The 24,864-nt window shown below is 41.0% G+C and overlaps 1 protein-coding gene across 2 annotated transcripts in view; it reads right to left on the minus strand.

Moving 5' to 3' along the window:
- The window catches only part of CLPX (caseinolytic mitochondrial matrix peptidase chaperone subunit X), a 40,941-nt gene extending 16,429 nt beyond the window's left edge, over window positions 1-24,512 (minus strand). For both annotated transcript variants that reach the window (XM_064361435.1, XM_064361434.1), the window contains exons 1-6: window positions 24,203-24,512; window positions 18,558-18,718; window positions 17,499-17,616; window positions 6,049-6,203; window positions 3,198-3,357; window positions 516-557 (exon numbers count right to left, since the gene is read on the minus strand). In XM_064361435.1, coding sequence (XP_064217505.1) covers window positions 516-557; window positions 3,198-3,357; window positions 6,049-6,203; window positions 17,499-17,616; window positions 18,558-18,718; window positions 24,203-24,281 — 715 coding nt within the window. In that variant the 5' untranslated portion in view covers window positions 24,282-24,512. The remainder of the gene's footprint in view (window positions 1-515; window positions 558-3,197; window positions 3,358-6,048; window positions 6,204-17,498; window positions 17,617-18,557; window positions 18,719-24,202) is intronic.
- Window positions 24,513-24,864: the final 352 nt, after the last annotated feature.

The raw sequence follows: 24,864 nt of genomic DNA on the forward strand, positions 1-24,864 counted from the left end.
AAATGACACAAATTAGCTATGAAAAACTATTCAGGGCTGGGCGCAGTGCTCATGCCTGTAATCCCAGCACCTTGGGAGGTCGAAGAGGGCAGTTCACAAGGTCAAGAGATCAAGACCATCCTGGCCAACATGGTGAAACCCCATCTCTACTAAAAATACAAAAATTAGCTGGGCATGGTGGCGTGTGCCTGTAGTCCCAGCTACTCGGGAAGCTGAGGCAGGAGAATCGCTTGAACCTGGGAGGCATAGATTGCAGTGAGCTAAGATCACGCCACTGCACTCCAGTCTGGCGACAGTGTGAGATTCCATCTCAAAAAAAAAAAAAAAAAAAAAAGAAAACCTATTCCAAAGTTATAATGCCATGATGTATGATAAACACATTTAGATAATATGTATCTTTCTTGGTAATACACAAGCAAATACATATATGTCTATCACTGTTACTGCTGAAACACTTCACTGAAATAAATGTCAACAGGAAGAATGATCACAGAGGAGGACCTGAAGTCACTTACTTGTAAATCTGTACTCATCCTCCCGTCTTCTTATTTCTAACTCTAAGAAAGAGGATGAAAATATTACATATTTGTTTACCTTAGGGGAACAAACAATGAATATCCTACCTCCTATCCTCTTCCCAATATATTTAAAAGATGTGTTTAAAACATTTTTTTCAGCTTTTTATATGAGTCTATACACTATATCTTTTCTGTATTAAAAGAAATATAGAAATAAATTATACATGCATAATGATAGTTGTCCAGCTGCTAATATTCACATTTGTCAAATATAAAATTGATATGTATTATAAGGGTATAATAACATAAGTCTTCAGTAAGAGTTTAAGCCCCTCATGCCATAAATATAACTATTTGCTCCACCAGCACTTAGAATAGCTTAAATATTTATTTGTTGACTGAAGAAAACAAAAAAAGTTTTGCTCCATAATATCAGCACTATTTGGACCTTATAAAAATAAAGATTTCAAGCCAGGCACAGGGGTTCATGCCTATAATCCTAGCACTTTGGGAGGCTGAGACAGGTGGATCGCTTGAGCCCAGGAGTTTGAGACCAGCCTGAGCAACATGGCAAAACCCCATCTCTACTGAAAATATAAAAAAAATTAGCTGGGCATGGTGACACATGCCTGTGGTCCTAGCTACTTGGGAGGCTGAGGTGGGAGGATCCCTGGAGCCTGGGAAGTTGAGCCTGCAGTGAGTTGTGATCCAGCCTGGGTGACAGAGTGAGACCTCGTCTCAAAAAAAAGTTCCTTCAGGAGCAAATGCTATGAAAAAAATAAAAATTTTCATTTAAAAAAAAAAAGAAAGAAAAGGGCCAGGCACAGTGGCTCACACTTGTAATCCTAGCACTTTGGGAGGCCAAGGTGGGTGGATCACCAGGTCAAGAGATCAAGACCATCCTGGCCAACATGGTAAAACCCTGTCTCTACTAAAAATACAAAAAAATTAGCTGGGCATGGTGGCACCTGCCTGTAGTCTCAGGTACTCGGGAGTCTAAAGCAGGAGAATTGCTTTAACCCAGGAGGAGGTTGCAGTGAGCCGAGACTGCGCCACTGCACTCCAGCCTGGTGACAGAGCAAGACCCTGTCTCAAAAAAAAAAAAAAAGTTCCAAAAAGTTCCAAGTCTTCCATTAGTTACGACTTGTACTTTCTAAAAATAACTGATACCGTCACATAACTATTTTGCAGTTATGTGATGTAAGTTCAACAAGTGAACAAGTGTCTTCACTGAAATAAATTACACATTTAATAGCTACTAAAGGCAATCAAAGATAATGCAGATTTATAAATTTAGTACTTAGCAGAACTCTTCACACTGTACAGTGATAATTAAAATAATCTAAAATGATAGAATGTAGGCTGAAATCAGAGCTGTCTGGTCAACAACATAAAAACTTAGATTATTTTCATTTACTCTATTCATAAATGTTTTTAATAAAATCATTCTATTAATATACATTATTATCCATAGCAAATTGAGATTATACAGTATACTGATATATCAGAACCTATCCTTAATAGAAACTGCACTTTGAATCACTTACAAATTTGCCCTTAAACTTAACACACTCTGAAGCTAGGACCCAAAGAAAAATAAATACTGAATATATTAAGTTATTATCTCCATATCTCTAACACAGGCAAATGAAATTCTGTATCCTGAACCCAAGAGAACTGAGTTGCACAGAGTATTGCAAAGATCCATTCATAGGGAACTGGTTGTGGTGAAATCTGTAATTCAAAAAGGATGTCTCAATCGCTAGCCCAGTGGCTTTCAAACATTTTTTACTAAGACCCTCAATAAGCAGTATATTTTTGTGACTCAGAACCCATGCACGCATTACTGAAAACATTAGTTGTTTTTTTTTAAATTTTTTTGAGATGGAGTCTTGCCGCCCAGGCTAGAGTGCAATGGTACAATCTCAGTTCACTGCAACCTCCACCTCCCAGGCTCCCAAGCCATTCCTCCCAGGCTTAAGCCTCAAGTTCCCAAGTAGCTGCAACTACAGGCGTGCACCACCATGCCTGGCTAATTTTCATATTTTTAGTAGAGACTAGGTTTCACCATGATGGCCAGGCAGGTCTTGAACTCCTGACCTCAAGTGATCTGCCCACCTCACCCTACCAAAGTGCTGGGATTACAGGCGTGAGCCACAGTGCCCGGCCTAAGAAATAATATTTACCTTAACTATAAGTTAATGTATTCTGGTATTTTCTATTCACATCTATCACATTTTCTTAAAATGCTGCTGGCAACCTACTAAAATGATTTCATGATCCACTAATGAGAAGTAACCTGCACTCTGAAAAATGCTGCGCTTTGCTAGGCGTGGATCACCTGAGGTAGGAGCTTGAGACCAGCCTGGCCAACATGGTGAAACCCCACCTCTACTAAAAATACAAAAATCAGCTGGGCGTGGTGGCACATGCCTATAATCCCAGCTACTGGGAAGGCTGAGGCAGGAGAATCACTTGAACCAGGGAGGTGGAGGTTGCAGTGAGCCCAGATAGCACCATTGCACTCCAGCCTGGTCAACAAGAGGGAAACTCCATTTCAAAGAAAAAAAAAATGCTGCATTAAATAAAAAGCATTTTAAGAAGAAAGTGAAGAGTTACAAATAAAAACTACTTCTAAGCATAGCAATCTCTATTTATGTCAATTATCAAATATGCTACCTCTTGGTGTTAATGATGTCTGCTTCTCAACCTCTGCTTGCTGTCTCAGATTAGCTGGGATATTATTATATATTCTCTTATAATGATTGTACACAGCAACTGAAAGCACCTTCTTAGCAAATGACTGGCCAACAACATACTTGTCGAGGTAGTTATAAATCTGAAAAATAATTAGGTGTAAATAATTTACTATGAGCTATTTTAAGAGCACACACATTAAAAAATTATATGCTAAGTATATTTGCGTACAGTTTTAAATCTGAACAAACTCTCTCATTAAAAACAAAAAGACAAGGGTATGACACATTATATAGCAATGATTCAGAGGCCCTAAACACTAAATGAACAAAAACACAATTCATTTGTTCTCTAGCTTAACAAAGTCTAACTGTACTCTACTAGTGTTATGCTAATTTCTATTCTATAAACAATGCTATCGATCTTAATTTTTTAATAAAAAGTTAATATTAAAGTAATTTAGAATACATACTACACATGTCACCATGAGTCTAAAAGTATCAACATTAATATAAATCATTAAAATAAATCTATACCTATCAAATGCCTAATATTCTTCATAAGGATAACATATTATAAAACAACCCTTTTCAGAAACAGGTATTATATAATCAAAAGCCATTACACTATCAGTATCTATGTGTTTTAATACATTTAGTTTTTTCTCAGATATTAACTTTAAAGCTACTCATTTATCTAAATGAGACTAAAAACTGTATTCTTTTTTTTTTAATTTTCTAAAAATATATTTTTTTCTCTTTTTGAGACAGGGTCTCATTGTGTTGGTCAAGCGATCCTCCTGCCTTGGCTTCCCAAAGTGCTGGGATTACAGGCATGAACCACGGCACCCTGCCCTAAAACTTTATTTTTAATAGAAGCTAAAGCTCTATTCTATAGTTGGTTATTGATAACAGTTTGTTTTGGAACCTGAGGTAAATTTTTTAAGTTTTTAGTGAATAGAAATGAAGTGGTTGGTGAATTAATATTCACCAACTCCTGCTGGGCATGGTGGCTCACGCCTGTAATCCCCGTACAAAGTTGGGAGGCTGAGGCGGATAGATGACTTAAACCCAGCAGGTGCAGACCAGCCTGGGCAACATGGTGAAACTCCATCTCTACAGAAATTAGTTGGGCATGGTGGCACACGCCTGCAGTCCCAGCTACCGTGGAAGCTGAAGTGGAAGGATCACTTAAGCCCAGGAAGTTCAGGGTACAATGAACCATGAGCATGCCACTACACTCCAGCCCGGGCAACAAAGTGAAACCCTGATTCAAAATAAATAAGTAATTCACAAACTCCTGAAAATAGTTAAACTGCCTGGAATTTTAACTCAGGTGTCTGAAGTCTACACAAATTCATATAGAACATGAAGCCCAATAGCTGTATTTTCCTTTTTTTTTCTTTGAGACAGAGTTTTGCTCTTGTTACCCAGGCTGGAAGTACGGTGGCACAATCTTGGCTCACTGCAACCTCCACCTCCTGTGTTCAAGTCATTCTCCTGCCTCAGCCTCCTGAGTGGCTGAGATTACAGGCGCCTGCCACCATGCCCGGCTAATTTTTGTATTTTCAATAGGGATGAGGTTTCACCAGGTTGGCCAGGCTGGTCTTGAACTCCTGACCTTGTGATCCACCTGCCTCGACCTCCCAAAGTGCTGGGATTACAGGCGTGAACCACAGCACCTGGCCCCATTATTTTTACATGACAAATTCTTTAGTTGTTGAGCACATACATTTTATTATAGTTTTAAACATCTTTATTCCTAGCAAATTATACCAATGACATTAAATCTATCACAGCATATTTGGAAGTAGAGACAAATGCACTGCTATCTAAACACAGTAGAAAAAGATACACTAAGGCAGTGATAAATAATCTAAGTGTGTAAACATCTGAGACACAGCCAGAACAGAAAGCACACAGCCAGGGTACAAGGGCTCCCAGTTCTCAAAAAGCACACACCAAGCACCCAATGGAGCTGATGGTACATTCTGTTATGTTTCACAGGACCAAATCATACTCTGCCTGAGACTCCTAAAAAGAGTCCACACTACCAAAGCCACAGTGCTATAAGGAGCAGCCCTAGCACACTGGCCATGAAAAAAATTACTTGCTTATATTGTTAGACTGAAGGCTGTTTTACCATACAATACACCAATTTAAGGAGACAATTGCAGGCTTTTTTTTTTATTTTAAGGCTAGTCAAGTGGACCAGCCTAGGCTGGTGTTACTATTATTATTATTTTTTTTATTGAGAGAGAGTCTCACTCTGTCACCAGGCTGGAATGCAGTGGCATGATCTTGGCTCCATACAACCTCCAACTCCCAGGTTCAAGTAATTCTGACTCAGCCTCCAGAGTAGCTAGGATTACAGGTGCACACTACCATGCCCAGCTAATTTTTGTATTTTTAATAGAAATGGGATTTCAACATGTTGGCCAGGATGGTCTCAATCTCCTGACCTCATGATCCGCCTCGCTCAATTGGCTGGTGTTATTTAAGAGCCCAAACAAACAAAATAAATCAAAAGCTGCTTACTCTACTGTAAAGATATTATTTCAGATTAACTTTAACTTTTAATTAACAAGTTAACATTTTAGTAATTATCCAGCTATATTACTGAATACAGTAATCATGACATGGGAAAAAGCAACAGACCCCTTATCTAAATTCCAAAAGGCAATAAAAATTTAGCCACATATGGTCCATATTATGAATCTATAATACTTGTTTAGATACTAGTATTAGGATTCAATGTAAACTTGGGAGAAAGAAGCAATGCAATGTTTTCAACATAAAATACTTGTAAGATGGAGCTTAATTAAGACTTATACCTTCTTAGGGGGAGGTGGTGGTTTCTGTTGGAATGCCAACTTTACAGCTTCTGCTGCTGATTCAGGTTCTTTAATTACACTTTTCTTTGAGTCTGCTTCAGATAGCACAACAAAAAAATGATGACATTTTTCACATTTGACAAAACGGGTGGATGCTGTAAAAGAAAACAGAGGTAAGTAGAGGAAAATAAAAAATAATTCCAACAGTGTTTAACCTCAAAGACGCCACTGTAAATGAAAGCTATGCACTTGACACAAAGTAGGCCTGCTGTTCACTCTATTTGACACACAGCCTCATTTATATACCAAATATACTACAAAGATGGATTAGTTCAGTTAACTACCTTTTGTTCATGTCTACTAGGTTCTTTCATTTTGTGATATACTTCATTAACAGAAATGACTGGATGAAATTCTTCCAACTTTCCACTCACTAAAAAAGATTTTAAAACCTCTTTAAGAATATGGAGTAATCATCTATTTTATTGAAATACTTGAATGAACAAACTAAAAAAGTAAAATACAAGATTAATATATTTTTCCAATATTTTATTATTAAAAATTTCAAACATATACTTGTGAGGTTTTGGGAAGAAAGAAAAAAATTTCAAACATATACAAAAGTTGAAAGAGATATTTTATCTTTACTAGTTCCTATTTCTCTGATCAAAAAACCTCTAAGAAACTAACAAAGTAACAACTTTCTCAGTCATACTGATTTGAAGATAATCATACTACCTTTGAAAGCAATACAACGGCAGTGTAAAATGAGGATAAAAAAGAGTTTCTCTTTTTTCTTAAAAAAATTTTTGTGGGTACACAGTGGGTGAATGTGTTTATAAGGATTTCTCAATTCCAATGCATCAGTTACAGAATATTAAAGGTGACTTATTTTTCTTTTCTCTTGTTCTTTTTTTTTTTTTAAGACAGGGTCTCAATCTGTTGCTCAGGCTGAAGTGCAGTGGTGTGATCACTTCACCGCAGCCTTGATCTCCTAAGTTCAAGCAATCAGGAGATTGAGACCATCCTGGCTAACAAGGTGAAACCCCAACCCTGTCTCTATTAAAAAATACAAAAAATTAGCTGGGCATGGTGGCAGTCGCCTGTAATCCCAGCTACTCGAGAGGCTGAGGCAGGAGAACTGCTTCAACCGGAAGGCGGAGGTTCCAGTGAGATTGCGCCACTGCACCCCAGCCTGGGTGACAAAGAAAGACTCGGTCTCAAAAAAAAAAAATTTTGTAATCTAACTAGAAAGAGAGAACTGCAGAGAAAAAAAAATTCTTTATATAATTCTTTGTCCTTTGGGAAAATTTTAGTATATGTGCTGCCGAAGCAAGCACGGGAAAATTTTAAATAAAATGATATATCCACAGATCACAGGGAAAACTGCACTAGCAAGCACACCTAAGTCTTTACAAAATAATCTAAATGAAAAAAATAGACAATTCCATATTAAAAAAAAAAAAAAACTTCAGGTTGGGCACAGTGTGGCTCAGGCCTGTAATCCCAGCACTTTGGGAGGCTGAGGTGGGTGGATCACTTGAGGTCAGGAGTTCGAGAGCACCCTGGCCAACATGGCAAAACCCCATCTCTACTAAAAATACAAAAATTAGCTGGGCGTGGCAGCAGGTGCCTGTAATCCCAGCTACTTGGGAGGCTGCAGCAGGATAATCGCTTGAACCCAGGAGGCAGAGGTTGCACTGAGCCAAGATCGCACCACTGCACTCCAGCCTTGGTGATACAGAGCGAGACTCCATCTAAAAAAAAAAAAAAAAGTGGAAACACAAGAATTAAAAAAAAAAAAAACAGAAACACAAGAATTGATTTAATTAATAATTAAGTGGTTTATTTTTGAGACAAAGTCTCACTCTGTTGCCCAGCTGGGTTGGAGTGGCGCAATCTCAACCTCTGCCTCCCAGGATCATGAAATTCTCCTGCCTCAGTCTCCCGAGTAGCTGGGACTACAGATGCACACCAACACGCCAACTAGTTTGTGTATTTTTAGTAAAGACAGGGTTTCACTATATTGGGCAGGCTGGTCTCGAACTCCTGACCTCAAGTGATCCACCCGTCTCAGCCTCCCAAAGTGCTGTGATTACAGGCGTGAGCCACCATATTTCTGTTCTTAAACAAAATACTAATTAAAAATACATTCTGGGCCAGGCATAGTGGCTCACATTTGTAATCCTAGCACTTTGGAGGCCGAGGTGGTAGATCACTTAAGGTCAGGAGTTCGAGACCAGCCTGCCCAATATAGTGAAACCCTGTCTTTACTAAAAATACACAAATTAGTCGTAATGTTGGTGCGTGCCTGTAATCCTAGCTACTGGGGATGCTGAGGCATGAGCATTGCTTGAAACTGGGAGATGGAGGTTGCAGTGAGTTGGGATCACACCACTGCACTCCAGCTAGGGCAACAGAGCAAGACTCCATCTTAAAAAACAAACAAACCAACCAAAAAACACATACATTCTGGATAAACTTTAATAGGAAATTTTAAAGAATAAGAGGTCTCATTGATGTTTCCTATTTAACGATCACCAATAAATGCTTACCTAAAGAAAAAGATCAAGCTATTCGAAGTATCTGTTACTAACACAAGGCTAAATAAATAACCACCATTTCCTATCAATAGGAACGATAGTCAATGCCTTTATAATAAGGCACTAGTTTACAATTGTTACTGGTGATGGTAAACAGGGCAAAGATTAAAGGGCAGAGAAGCCTCTGACCTAGTTCAGGTGGTGTGACAGGAAAATCTGGCCTGAGACCACAAATACAAAATATTTCACTAGGGAAACTAGGTCAAAGGGAAAGGGAATAAACACCAACAAATCACATCCCTCTTTTGTTTACTGCTGTAAGGTTGCTTAAATTTGACTTGAATATTTGCAATACAATTTTACACTGACTTATGTTCAACATATAGCTAAATTCAAGGATTCAATGTTATTAGTCAAAATGTTATTTTGGAAAAACAAAATACAAGCATTGCAATGCACATTTTTTTTAACTCCAAAAACAAGGGGTAAAAATCTAATTTTGTTAAGTTACCAGGAGATAAATAGACTTCTTTCCTTTAAACAGCTACTACAAATACCTTGTATTTCTTTATATAAAATTTTGTAGGGCTGGGTGCAGTGGCTCATGCCTGTAATTCTGGCACTTTGGGAGGCTGAGGCAGGTGTATCACTTGAGGTCAGGAGTTGGAGACCGGCTGGACCAACATGGTGAAACTTCATCTCTACCAAAAATACAAAATTAGCTGGGCATGGTGGCACATGCCTGTAATCCCAGCTACTTTGGAGGCTAAGGCAAGAGAATTGCTTGAACCCAGGAGGCGGAGGTTGTAGTGAGCTGAGATCGCACCATTGCACTCCGGCCTGGGCAAAAAGAGCAAAACTCCATCTCAAAAAAAATAAAATAAAATAAATTTGTCCCCAGTAAACAAGCTTGTATAATATGCCAAAGGCAAGAAAGACTACCTTAGTGAAAACCCATTCATGAAATTGTTTAAATGAAAGTTCGTTATTTTGAATGAACTACATAAAATCTCCAAACCATTGCAGAAAAGTTTAATTCCAACTCCAAGAGCAACATTAAGTACAGGCTGGGCACAGTGGCTCACACCTGTAATCCCAGCACTTTGGGAAGCCAAGGCAGGTGGATCGCCTGAAGTCAGGAGTTTAAGACCAGTCTGGCCAACATAGGGAAACCCCGTCTCTACCAATAATACAAAAATTAGTCGGTGTGATGGTGCACGCCTGTAATCCCAGTTACTCAGGAGGCTGAGGCATGATAATCACTTGAACCCAGGAGGTGGTGGTTGCAGTGAACCAAGATCACACCACTGCACTCCAGCCTGGGCGACAAGAGCAAAACTCCGTCTCAAAAAAAAAAAAAGAAACATTAAGCACAGTAAGCAAAAACAACTAAAGTCTCTACCTTAAATAAAGGTAGAGATACTATTCATGTTTGACAAGGTATTTTTTTAAATGGGCCAAAGAAAACCAAAGAATAGTACATATGTATTCTTAGCCCTTATGATTAGAAGATTCTCAGATATAACTCTTCTTTCCCGAATTTCTGATGATTTTCTATACATTCATTATGGTACCTATAAAAATAGTATTTTATTTCCACAAAGTTAAGCAAGAGTAACCTATTTTAATAATACTATAAGAAAACAACAAACTCACTATAAATATACATAGGATGAAATAGTACACAGCAGGGCCTATGAGCTAATAATAGTTTTTACATTTTTAAATAGTTGAGGAAAAAAATCAAGACAATGAAAGTTATATGAAATTCAAATCTCAGTGTCTATATACAAAGTTTTGGAACATAGTCATAGTCATTCATTTACATTGTCTATGGCTACTTTTGCACTTTGGCAACAAACTAAATACTTAAAACGGACCAGATGTCCCACAAAGCCTAAAATATTTGCTATTTGGTCTTTTATAGTAAAAGTTTGCTGACTTCTGTTATAAAACATTTAAAAGGAAAAAAACTACCCACAGAATGAGAGGAAATACTTGCAAATTGTGTATATGAATAGGAGTCCAGTGTCCAAAATATATAAAGAACTCAACAATAAAAACATAACTCAATTTAAAAATGGACAAAGGATTTAAACTGACACTTCTCCAAAGACAGACAAATAGCCAATAAACATAAGAAAAGATGCTCAACATTGTTAGTCATTAGGGAAATGCAAATCAAAACCACAGTGAGTCTGGGTGAGGTGGCACACACCTGTAATCCCAGCACTGTGGGAAGCCAAGGCAGGAGTATCACTTGAGCCCAGGAGTTTGGGGCCAACCTGGGCAACGTAAATGAGACCCTGTCTCTGAGGTGGCATGTGCCTATAGTCCTAGCTATTCAGGAGGCTGAGGTGGGAGGAAAGCTCGAACCCAGGAGGTTGAGGCTACAGTGAGCTATGATTGCACCACTGCATTGTAGCCTGGGTGACAGAGCAAGATCCTGTTTCTTCTTTTTTTTTAATAGAGATGGGGTTTCTCCATGTTGGCCAGGCTGGTCTCGAACTCCTGACCTCAGGTGATCCGCCCACCTTAGCCTCCCAAAGTGCTGGGATTACAGGCGTGAGCCACCGCGCCCAGCCCGTAAGATCCTGTTACCAAAAACAAAATAAAACCAAAAAAAAAAAGCACACAATGAGATACCACTTCCTATCCACTATGAATAAAGACAGGCTGGGCGCTGTGGCTCCCATCTGTAATCTCAGCAGTTTGGGAGGCCAAGGCAGGCAGATGACCTGAGGTCAGGAGTTCGAGACCAGTTGGACCAATATGGTGAAACTCCATCTCTACTAAAAAATAAAAATTAGCCAGGCATGGTGGTGGGCACCTGTAGTCCCAGCTACTCGGGAGGCTGAGGCAGGAGAATTGCTTGAACTCGGGAAGCAGAGGTTGCAGTGAGCCAAGATCGCTCCACTGCACTCCAGCCTGGCGACAAGACCAAGACTCTGTCTCAAAAAAGAAAATAAACTTAAAAAGAAAAATGAAATACCGATATATGCTGCAACCTGGATAAACCTTGAAAACATCCTAAAGAAGGCTGATATGAAATGCCACATATCATATAATTCCATTATATGAGATACCCAGAGTAGACAAATCCACTGATACAGAAAGTAGTCAATAGTTAACAGGGGCTAGGAGGGGAGAAGGGTGGAGAGTGACTAAGGCTATGGGGTTTTTTCTTCCGGAGGTGATGAAAAATGTTCTGGAATTAGATAGTGGAGATGATCATACAATTTGGTAAATATCTTAAAACCACTGAGAATGAACTACATGGTATAATGATGATCTCTCAAACAAATAAATTTTTAAAAGGAAAAGACGCCGGGCGCAGTGGCTCAAGCCTGTAGTCCCAGCACTTTGGGAGGCCGAGGCGGGTGGATCACGAGGTCAAGAGATCAAGACCATCCTGGTCAACACGGTGAAACCCCGTCTCTACTAATACAAAAAAATTAGCTGGGCATGGTGGCGCATGCCTATAATCCCAGCTACTCAGGAAGCTGAGGCAGGAGAATTGCCTGAACCCAGGAGGCAGAGGTTGCAGTGAGCCGAGATCGCGCCATTGCACTCCAGCCTGGGTAACAAGAGCAAAACTCCGTCTCAAAAAAAAAAAAAAAAAAAAAAAAGGAAAAGACTAGGACCACATGTACAGCTGTCCCTCAGCACACACAAGAGGCTAGTTCTAGGACCACCAACATATAACGAAATCCATGCATACTCAAATCCACAGCTGGCCCCATGGAACCCACATATATAAAAAGTCAGCTCCCCATATACACTGGACTTATGTGTTTGGTTGAAAATTAACAAGGTATAAATGGACCTGAACAATTCAAACCCACTGTTCAAGAGTCAACTATATTAACATACACAGCTCTCAAAACATAGCTTACTGAAAATAAGCAATTTGCAAAAATATGAATATTTATACTTTTTTAAAAAATCACACGTTCAATGAAGATATGTTATAGAACTTTAGCTTCATCTATAAGGGTCTACTCTTTTCTCATAAAGGAGGATCTATATATGCATTCCTCAAGTAATTAAAAATAATTACGTGACAAAAACTAGGCAATTACCTAAACGGGCCATTCACAAAAGAATTACAAGTGACCAAAAAGCATATAAAAAGATGTTTACAAACTATTATCCCAATAAATGCAGACTTAAACAAAATGCAGGCTGGGCATGGTGGCTCACGTCTGTAATCCCAGCACTTTGGGAGGCCGAGGTGGGTGGATCACCTGAGGTCAGGAGTTCGAGACCAGCCTAGCCAACATGGTAAAAACCCATTTATACTAAAAATACAGAAATTAGCTGGGTGCAGTAGCAGGCACCTGTAATCCCAGCTACTTGGGAGGCCGAGGCAGGAGAATCACTTGAACCCAGGAGGCGGAGGTTGCAGTGAGTGGAGACTGCATCACTGCACTCCAGCCTGGGTGACAAGAGCAAAACTCCATCTCAAAAAGAAAAACAAAAACACTGCAGGCTGAGTATCCCTTAACCAAAATGCATGGGACCAAAAGAGTTTCAGAGTTCAAATGTTTTCAAGTTTTGTAAATACACTGGTTAAGCACTCCTACGTGAAATCCAAAATTTGAAATGCCCAATGGAGCATTTCCTTTAAGCGTCATGATGGCACTGAGAAATTTTGGATTTCGAAGCATTTTGAATTCCAGATTTTCAGACTAGGGATGCTCAACCTGTAAGTACTCTGAAATCAAATAAAACTCTCTTAAGGACAATGAAGACCCAAATTTTAAGATCAGACACAGAAGGAGTCAAAAGGATGCATTCTGAAAAGACTTATTATGGGTAGGTAAAACCAAGGGAGGAGGGGATTATTGCACTGCTAGGGCCTACAAACAGTTACAGAGGACGGGGACAGTGTCACAATCATCTGCACATTTTCTGAGGCCAGTGGTGTCTGGATCAACACATTTGCTTATAAATTTTGTATATATGTGTGTGCTCTTTTTTTTTATTCTTTCCTTCCACATTTTCTACTCCCATATCACCATCCCCAATTAGAATTTTCAAAACAAACAGGACTCAGCCTTGAATTGATTACAGTAAAGTAGTGTTTCCACACTTAGTCTAACTACTAATATACAGATACTACTAACATACAGATTCTAGGACCCAACCCACATCTACAGAATCTTAATCTCTAGGGAAGGAGTTTGGGAATCTCTAAGTTTAACAGTCATCTTTAGTGATAAATACAACTGGTAAGTTTTGGAAAGAATGCATAGAAGTAAAATGAATTTAATCCCAAGAGGAGCTAGTTTACTCCTAAAGAATCTCTAGATGGTAGAAATGTATGAGATAAGAAATTCCTATCTTATCTTAATATTAAATCTTCACTGCTATGTGACCTTGAATGAGTTACTTAAACTTGCTAAATATCAAGTTTCTTCACTTATAAAAAGGAGAATACTCTTCGTTATGACAAAATGAGGTTGCAAGAATAAAACTATATATGTTGGCATTTATTAAATATTAGTTTCTTTCCTTTTCCACTCTAAGAAATTCTTTTTTTGAAATGCAGTTTCGCTCGTTTCCCAGGCTAGAGTGCAGTGGCACAATCTCGGGTCACTGCAGCCTCCGCCCTCCTGGGTTCAAGCAGTTCTCCTGCCTCAGCCTCCCAGGGGATTACAGGTGCCCACCACCATGCCCAGCTCTAATTTTTGTATTTTTAGTAGAGATGGGGTTTCACCATGTTGGCCAGGCTGGTCTCGAACTCCTGACCTCAGGTGATCTGCTCACCTTGGCCTCCCAAACTGCTGGGATTACAGTAATAAGCCACCACGCCCATCAAGAAACTATTCTTTAGGTCTGTAAAGGCTGAAATGTTTATTTCAAGAAAAAAAAGGAGGCTGGCCAGGTGTGGTGGCTCACGTCTGTAATCCCAGCACTTTGGGAGGCGGAGGCAGGTGGGTTACCTGAGGTCAGGAGTTCGAGACTACTCTGACCAACATGGTGAAACCTCGTCTCAAAAAAAAAGAAAAAAAGGAGGAAAATTTCTTGATTAAAATATGAGACACTAACCTTATAAACTGAGCAATTCTCGGCCTCTTTATAATTTTATTATATCACATCAAATTTGTTTAGAAGGTTTTATCATCTAGTTCTACCCTTTTTTTTTTTTGAGATGGAGTTTCGCTCTGTCCCTTAGGCTGGAGGAGTGCAGTGGTGTGATCTTGGCTCACGGTGACCTCCACCTCCCAGGTTCAAGCGATTCTCCTGTCTTAATCTCCCGAAGAGCTGGGACGACAGATGCGTGCAGACAAGGTTTCACCATGTTGGGCAGGCTGGTCTCAAACTCCTGACCTCAAGTGATCCACCTGCCTCGGCCTCCCGAAGTCCTGTGATTGCTGGCATGAGCCACTGTGCCCAGACCACTTTTATTTTATGTGTGATCCAAATTAAATTTTGTTCAGAGCCTCTAATATTCCAGCTATGTGATGGAGCTACTTTAAGTCTTTTCAGTACCTATAAACATACTATAGCCAGGCATGGTGGCTCACACATGTAATCCCAGGACTTTGGTAGGCCGAGGAGGGTGGATCATGAGGTCAAGAGATCGAGACCATCTTGGCCAACATGGTGAAACCCTGTCTCTACTAAAAATACAAAAATCAGCTGGGCATGGTGGCGCACACCTGTAGTCCCAGCTATTCAGGAGGCTGAGGCAGAGGTTGTAGTGAGTCGAGATTGCACCACTGCACTCCAGCCTGGCAAGAGTGAGACTCCGTCTCAAAACAAACAAACAAAAAACCAAAAAACTACATCTAGTACCTTTTCATATGGTAGCCAATTACTATTAATGGTAAATGTGAAATTGTAATCAAAGTCTCAAAATTAGGGTCAGGAGAGAGAGAATACTCTCTAGTCAACCATCAGACACTGAATTCTTACAGTCATGAAGCTTTCTACAACTGGATTGTACAGAAAGGATGACATGGTAGTAAAATTAATTACCATCAACTCTAAATCATTTAAGTAATGAGTTTTTTGATTATTTGATTCATTAATGAAAATATCTGTAATAGCATCTTTGCATTTCAGAGTTACTGACATTAACGGCAAAAGTAGAACAGTTGATTTTTTCCTTCTTTTCTTTCTTTTTTTTTTGAGATGGAGTTTCACTCTTGTTACCCAGGCTGGAGTGCTATGGCGCGATCTAAGCTCACCGCAACCTCCGTCTCCTGGGTTCAAGCAATTCTCCTGCCTCAGCCTCCCGAGTAGCTGGGACTACAGGCGTGTGCCACCATGCCCAGCTAATTTTTGTATTTTTAGTAGAGACGGGGTTTCACCTTGTTGACCAGGATAGTCTTGATCTCTTGACCTCGTGATCCACCCACCTCAGCCTCCCAAAGTGCTGGGATTATAGGCATGAGCCACCGTGCCCGGCCTCCTTCTTTTCTTTTTTTTGAGACAGGCTCTTTCCTTGTCAGTGAGGCCTGAGTTCAATGGCTGGATCACTGAAGACTCACCTCCCAGGCTTAAGCGATCCTCCTACCTGAGTCCCCTGAGTAACTGGGACTATAGCCATGCACCACCACGCTTGGCTAATTTTTGTATCTTTTATACATATGGGGTTTTGCCATGTTGCTCTGGCTGGTTCTGAACTTCTGGGCTCAAGAAATCTGCCTACCTCAGTCTCCAAAAGTGCTGGGATTACAGGTGTGAGTCACTGTGCCCAGCCCTGATTTCTTCCTTCTCTGAGTGTTTGAATCATTAATAATTACCAGATGGTTCCCAGAATTCAGGGCTTACCTCCTTTGGTAAGTATTAAGGGAAATTACCTTAATATTTGAATGACTGGCCTTCCCAGCCATGTGAGATACTCAATATGTATTCGAAGAATGTAGTAATAAATACAGAATAAATAAGTCTTGGTTCTCCTATAGCCTAATAATCACATCCAGAAATTCACAAAATCCAAATGTGAAATAAACACAAGTAAGCAAAATAAAGAAGCAAATATTTTTCTTAAACTGTCTTTTATACAACAGTGCAAAGTATTACCTGTCCTGAGGATTTTCTAGTATATGGTGAACGTGAGAGAGAATCAGGTAAGTTCATACAATTTATATATAATTTACATACCAAACAAAGTTACATAAATTTATATATTTTATATAATTCATATTTCTAGACAATTAATACAATTTATATTGTGTGTGTGTGTGTATATATATATACATTCTTTTTTTTTTTTTGAGACAGGTTCTCTGTCACCCAGGATGGAGTACAGTAGCATGATCACGGCTCACTGCAGCCTCAACCTTCTTAAAAGAAGTAGCTAGGATCACAGGTATGCACCACCATAACTAGCTTTTTTTTTTTTTTTTTTTTTTGGTAGAGTCAGGTGTCTCAACATGTTGCCCAGACAGGTCTTGAACTTCTAGGCTTAAGAGATCCTCCCATCTCCGCCTCCCAAAGTGCTGGGATTACAGGCATGAGCCATTTGTGCCTGGCCTATATTTATAAATTTTACATAATTGGGCCAGGTACGGTGACTCACAGCTGTAATCCTGGCACTTTCAGAGGCCAAGGCAGGCGGATCACCTGAGGTTGAGCGTTCAAGACTAACCAGACCAACAGGGAGAAAAGCCATCTCTACTAAAAATACAAAAATTAGCTGGGCGTGGTGACGCATGCCTGTAATCCCAGCTACTCAGGAGGCTGAGGCAGGAGAATCAATCACTCAAACCCAGGAGGTGGAAGCTGCAGAAAGCCGAGATCGCGCCATTGCACTCCAGCTTGGGCAACAAAAGTGAAACTCTGTCCCAAAAAATAATAAACATGTCAATAAATTTTACATAATTTACATATTTCTATACATTTAATAATGTATAGAAAATGTACGGAAAAAACAGAAGACGTAATACTTACACACAAAGGTCTCTACATGTGTGCACAAGTCACCACATTTAGGACAGCGCAGCTGGTTTCCACCTTTCCCAGAATTCCCAGAGCCTGATTTCTTACTACTTCCCTCACTTGCTGATTTCTAATTTTTATGAAGGAGAAAAAAGGAAGAGTGTCAATTATTAGTTTCAGGCAACCAACTTAAATATAAACAATACTGTTTGTAACTAATGTTATAATTTTCTAAATTTCTAGAATGAAATTATTAGTATAGTTACTCTACTATTACTGGTGTCAGAAGATCTATTTACTTCAAAAGTCAAATCAGTTCTAGTAAATACATGTAAATCTGTAGTCCTCCTTTATATGACATGTGCCAACATATAAAATAAATAGCTTTCATTCAATGACTCATTAAGCACTAGAAAAGTTACTAAGGGTAAAAAACTACATTTCAATGAAATTGAATCAGGAGTTATTATCATGGCAGGTAGTGATTCTGACTATTCTTACATCTAACTTACCTCTAAAATGGGAATAATTTTACCTACATCAGAGAGTCACTGTTAGGGTTAAGTATGGATATGTAAGTGCCTCACATTTCGTCTAACATATAAAATTAACTCAAGTGTTACTCAAATTCACATAATGAAAAAAATTGGTAAGTCACTGACCCAATACAACTACCAATCACCTACTTACTAGCTACAACATTAAGTTATACCACAAATCTGCAATTTTTAGGTAGAAGATAAAGTGAGGTTTATACTATAACAAGTTATAAGAGCTGTATGAAAGCAGGAAATGATGGCTATTCCTAATTCAATCTTACTGACTATACAGGTTATTAAATGACACTTCTTTACTACTTTGGGATGTTAGAAATTTTAATTACTGCTTACTATGTGCAATGCTTATAAAAATATTCTAAGGTTCAAAATGAAACATCTAATTACATAAAATTCTTCAGATCTCATATTTCCTAAGGAAAACATATAAGCCAGCAAGAGACAGTACTATTATTATATTTAACAGGTGGGAATTCACAATGTATACAGGTGCCAGTAAGATAAAAAAAATTACCTTATTTCCATCTCCAGAACCATCTTTACTTATCCCATCTTTTGAGGCAAAGTATGCTGGTGTTTCTGTAAAGGATCTAAGAGGAGCTCTTCGCAGAATCTGAGTTTCAAATGTCCCAAGCCTTCCTAAAACTGATATATGAATACGACCACCAGAAATACCTGAAAATAAAAGGAAATCTATGTCAAATATAGACATGCCTCAATAAATCCCCTGGAAACAAAAATTCCTTGAGCATAAAGGAGGTTGAAAAAAAGCTATCATTTTCACAGCAGGAGTATAAACTGACAGAAAATAATGACACCAACAGAGGCAAAGCCCTCTCCAAAACAGGCTGGGCTTGGAGCTCTGAAAGATTCTAGATAAAGATGTTTCTTTCTGTATGTGTCCTTTGGCAGTAAGGCAAGATCACCCACATTACAATATGTGGCTTTTTCAAAGTCTGAATGGAGCTCAACATCTGCCTCACCAGTAGGATTTTGAAAAAGGCCATGTATCCTCTATATTCTTATTATTTCTACCAATGAGAATAAACATCTGACAGCAACTCCTATCTGTTGTTAGGTAAGAATAATATCTGGGCCAGGCACAGTGGCTCACACTTGTAATCCTAGCATTCTGGGAGGCCTAGGTAGGCAGATCACTGGGGTCAGGAGTTTAAAACCAGCCTGGCCAAAATGGTGAAACCCCATCTCTAATGAAAATACAAAAAAATTAGCCAGTAGTGGTGGTGGGCACCTGTAATCCCAGCTACTCAGGAGGCAAAGGTTGCGGTGAGCTGAGATCATGCCACCACAATCCAGCCTGAATAACAGAACCAGACTCCATCTCAAAAAAAAAAAAAAGAAGAAGAAGAGGAATATCTGTAACAATGGAAAGAAACTTCAAATGTTCTTTAAGGCCAGGTGTGGTGGCTCATGCACTTTGTAATGCCAGCACTTTGGGAGGCTGAGGAGGGTGGATCGATCACTTGAGGTCAGGAGTTTGAGATCAGCCTAGCCTGCATGGTGAAGCCCTGCCTCTAGTAAAAATACATAAATTAGACCGAGCATGGTGGCTAACGCCTGTAATCCCAGCATTTTGGGAGGCCAAGGTGGGCGGATCACAAGGTCAGGAGTTTGAGACCAGCCTGGCTAACAAGGTGAAACCTTATTTCTACTAAAGATACAAAAAATTAGCCAGGTATGGTGGCGTGCACCTGTAATCCCAGCTACTCAGGAGGCTGAGGCAAGAGAATCGATTGAACCCGGGAGGCAAAGGATTCAGTGAGCTGAGATTGCATCACTGCACTCCAGTCTGGGCAACAGGGTGAAACTCTGTCTCAAAAAAAAACCCAAAAAACAAAACAAAACAACACAAAAATCAGCCAGGTGTGGTGGTGGGCGCCTGTAATCTCAACTACTTAGGAAGCTGAGGCAGCAGAATGACTTAAAGCCAGGAGGTGGATGTTGCAGTGAGCCAAGATTGTGCCACTATACTCCAGTACAGGCAACAGAGCAAGACCTCATCTCAAAAAAAAAAAAAAAAAAAAAAAAATTGAAGGAAAAACAAAATTTTGAGCTCTTTATTAAAACATATATTTTAATGAAATACTTCAATTTTACAGAAGAAGAAATTCAATAAATACCACATAATCACCATTCTACTTTCAAACATTCTAACCTTTTGCCATATTTGACATTAATGTTCTTTTTTATGTTTTGAGACACAGTCTCACTCTATCACACAGGCTACAGTGTCTGGAATGATCATGCCTCACTGCTGCCTCAAACTCCTGGGTTCAAGTAATCCTTCATCTCAGCCTTCTAAGGAGCTGGAACTACAGGCACACATCACCATGTAGGACTAATTTTTACATTTTTTTGTAGAGATGGTGTCTACCCATTTTGGCCAGGCTTGTCTTCAATTCCTCTTGGAATTGGTGGGCTCAAGCTATCCTCTTGCCTTGGCCTCCCAAAATACTCGGATTACAGGCATGAGCCACCTCACCCAGCCTGTTAACATTCTTAAAAAGAATGTATTGGTCGGGCATGGTGGCTCACGCCTGTTATCCCAGTACTTTGGGAGGCTGGGAGGCCAAGGCATGCAGATCACCTGAGGTTGAGTTCAAGACCAGCCTGACCAACATGGAGAAACCCTGTCTCTACTAAAAATATAAAATTAGCCGAGCGTGGTGGCGCATGCCTATAATCCCAGCTACTTGGGAAGCTGAAGCAGGATAATCACTTGAACCTAGGAGGTGGAGGTTGAGGTGAGCTGAGATTGTGCCACTGCACTCCAGCCTGGGCAACAAGAGCGCAACTCTATCTCCAAAAAAAAAAGGAATATGTTAATAACTGGTTAATGCTATAGATTGGTCAGGAGTCAAACTTTCTATAAAGGATTAGAACAGTAAATATTTTCAGCTTTGTGGACCATGTAGTCTCAGTCTCAATTACTCTGCCATTGTAGCAGGAAAGCAAACACAAAACAACATGTAAATAAGAGGGTGTGACCAAATTTGATCCATGGGGGTCACTGTTTGCTGCCCCCTAATTTTCTCATGTAAATCCAAAATAAATACCCCCTAAAATTACAGTCAATGGCAAAAAAGGCCATATTACACACTGTGGGGGCCAGGCGTGGTGGTTAGCGCCTGTAATCCCAGCACTTTGGGAGGCTGAAGTGGCTAGATCACCTGAGCTCAGGAGTTTGAGACCAGCCTAGACAACGTGGAGAAACCCCATCTCTACTAAAGATACAAAAAATTAGCTTAGCTAGGCACAGTGGCACATGCCTGTAGTCCCAGCTACATGGGAACTGAGGCAGGAGAATCACTTGAACCCAGGAGGCAGAGGCTGCAGTGAGACGAGATGGCGCCACTGCACTCCAGCCTGGGCAACAGAGGGAGACTCTGTCTCAAAATAAATAAGTAAATAAAGACAATGTAAATCTCAAAAGTAGGGTTAGAAAAAGTAATGAGGGGCCAGGTGTAGTGGCTCATGCTTGTAATCCCAGCACTTTGGGAGGCCGAGGTGGGTGGATCACAAGGTCAAGAGATCGAGACCATCCTGGTGAACACAGTGAAACCCTGTCCCTACTAAAAATGCAAAAATTAGCTGGGCGTGGTGGCGCACAACTGTAGTCCCAGTTACTCAGGAGGCTGAGGCAGGAGAATCACTTGAACCCAGGAGTTGGAGGTTGCAGTGAGTCGAGATCACGCCAGTGCACTCCAGGCTGGTGACAGAGCGAGACTCCGTTTCAAAAAAAAAAAAAAAAAAATGAGGGAGTGACAGACACAATCAAAATGACCATTCACCAATCAAAAAATCCTCACAAAAATTATAAAGCTCTGCAGCAAATTAACTGGGGTTTCTTACATTTTTTGTGCCATGAACCCCTTGAGCAGTCTGGTGAAGCCTCTGAATAGATCTCTTCTCAGAATAATATTTTTAAATGTGTAAAATATATAACAAAATGAAAATATTTTTAAAATATGCCTCTTTATTAACAAGCAAAATTAAATAGGATCTAACAGCTTTTTAAATAATTACTATGATTTCAAAGTAGCAAGAAGTATGAACAATATTCTGAAATACTAGCAACTATAATGTGGTATGAAAATATTTCTGATTTTGATTCAAATTCACAGACATTTCTAAGACTACCGTGGATCTTTTGCCTACATTCATAGGCAAAGAAAATGCTATGTTTCAGTTAGAGCTTAGTGAAAATAAAGTTCACAGACCCTCTGAATTCTATCCAAGGACCCTTTGGGGGCCTGTAAACCTCAGGCGAAGAACCTCTGAAAGCCAAAAAAGACACGTATTTCTGTAAAGTATACTTCACTAGTCTACTTGGCAACAACTATAAAAGACAATTACAAGTTCCACTATTTACAAAAACTTATCATACAAACAAAGCTTTCTAAGTTTCAGAAAAGCTGTTTTTAAAAAGACTAGGCCGGGTGGGGTGGCTCACACCTGTAATCCCAGCACTTTGGGAGGCCGAGACAGGCAGATCTCCTGAGGTCCAGGAGTTTGAGACCAGCCTGGCCAACACGGCGAAACCCTATCTCTACTAAACATATAAAAATTAGCTGGGCATGGTGGCGGGTGCCTCTAATTTCAGCTACTCAGGAGGCTGAGGCAGGAGAATCCCTTTAACCCAGGAAGGGGAGGTTGTAGTGAGCCAAGATGGTGCTACTGTACTCCAGCCTGGGCGACAGCAGATTCCATCAGAAAGAAAAGAAAAGGAAAGAAACGAAACCAGTGGTTTTGAAAAGAAAAAAAAATAACTGCTTATCTTCTATGATTCAAAAGTTTTCAAGGACTCTTGGACAGAACAGATCAAGAACACTTTCAAAGAGGCTTTCCCTGCCCAAAGAGAACACACACATACTCCATCCACCCACTGGAAAGTGTATTATTCTTTATCTACTCCACTGGATTTAAACATGACGGTGAGAACTTAATCACCACTCTACCTCCAGCACTAAAATAAGGCTGGCACACAGTGGGCCCTCAACAAATAGCAATGTATGTCAGATAAATGGATTAAAAATATGTCACACTGGAATCGGGACATTTACTGGTTGAGGCTTAACGATTTAGGATTAAATTCACTCCCTTACATTTATGTATCATTTTACAAAATGCTTCTGCCCACATTACCTCATTCAATCCCTCCTGGTGTAGTAAATAAACTGAAGATATATGAACAACAAGAATTTTATAATTGACTTAAAAGTTAGATAAAGGGGGTCTTTAAAAAAAAATCCATCCAAGGGTCATAAACTGATAAGCCAAAATAAAAAGAATTTGTCTAGAAGTCAGCGATATAACAGGATCTAGCCTCGTGGTCTGACATCCATAGATGTGAGGAAGAGAAAAACAGTTTCTTTTCTAGTCTCTCTTGGCTGGGGAGCCAGCTTCAGATAAACAGAAAGGAAAGGTAAACAGACATGCGCCACTCAGGAAGTTACCTCCGCTCAAGTTAGGAAAGCCAGCAATGGACTTGATGAAACGCCCAATTACTTCCAAACCAACTCCTGGGGGACTTCTCTCCATCTCTCCGGCCACTGTCCTGAGGGCCCCGAGGCTTGCCTGAAGCCAGGAAGTATTGTGAACCTGGTTTATGTCCCAGTGTCTGGGCAGCACGGTGACAGTAATAACATCTCGGGTATCGCGCGGCTTGCGTCCGGGACTGCCGGCTGGGTACCCCCGAGACCTGGGGGACCCCAGCAGGGACAGCCCCTCAGCCGAGCCCCTCCCAGAGCCCCCGAAGGGCCCAAGGGGGATCCCGGCCAGGCTGTGGAACAAGGGCCACAGCTGGGGCAGACGGCGGTCCCCGGCGGGGCTGAGTAGGGCTGGAGACATTCAGGGTTTCTACGAAGTGGCCGCATTACGGCCCCAAAGTCAGCAGGCCTGAAAACGCGCAGGCAGCTGCGGGGGAAGGGGTTTACTTCCAATATGAGCAACGGCTGCTCCAGAGGTTGGCAGAGCCCCATTCCACGCGGAAAGTGGTGGGCGCCGGGCGAAGCGCCGCGCCTTCCCTCACAGTCCCCAGCAACACTAGGCCTCGTGCCCTCCCCGGGGCCCCCTCCCATCTGCCAGTCCACCCCCTTCCCAAGGGCTGAGAGCTCAGAAGTGGCACTATTTCGTTACCTCTCTGCGCGGAGGCGAGTGAGGAGGCGATGAGTCGGGCGGCGGCCGCCCCGCAGGTACAAGCGCCGCAGCTGGACATCTCCGCGGGGCCTAGGCCGGGGCTTCACCCCCTGAGGACCTCCGGGTTTTAGCGGCGCGACTCTTGCTTCCAAGGCGTGCCGACTCAGTTCCGAATCCTCCGCGGGCCCTAGACCCCGTGCAGAGTTCACCTGCCCGGCAGCCAGGCCTTAGCACTTCTGTGCCCCACAGCCGTCTACTCACCAGAGTGGACAACCAACCCCCCTTCCCTTTCCCCTCCTTCTTCTTCTCCCCCTCCCCACCCCCCGCCTACCCGGCCCGGGGAGCGTGCGCGCGCCTGCGTCCTAGGCCCGGGGAGGGGGTGGAGGGCGTGGGCACGCGCCGCTAGTGCGTGCTGGAGAAGCAATGTGAGGCGAAGGCGCGGGGGCGGTGCCCTGGGCGCCAATGAGCGCACTACGGCAAGCGCCTAGCCCCAACTGGGACGACTACAGGTCCCGACGCGCAAGGTTTCCAAAAGCTCCTTTAGCCTAAAGTTTGAAGGTTTTGAGATAGACGCGGAGAGATGCATGCCGGGACTTGTAGTCCCTAGTCGTCATAGTCAAGCTCTTCTTCCGGTTATTTTCAGCGGGCGGTAGGCAAGGTCA

The sequence above is a fragment of the Aotus nancymaae genome, unplaced genomic scaffold (assembly GCF_030222135.1).
Source record: "Aotus nancymaae isolate 86718 unplaced genomic scaffold, 86718_ANA_hifiasm-v0.15.2.pri h1tg000041l, whole genome shotgun sequence".
NCBI classification, from domain to species: domain Eukaryota; kingdom Metazoa; phylum Chordata; class Mammalia; order Primates; family Aotidae; genus Aotus; species Aotus nancymaae.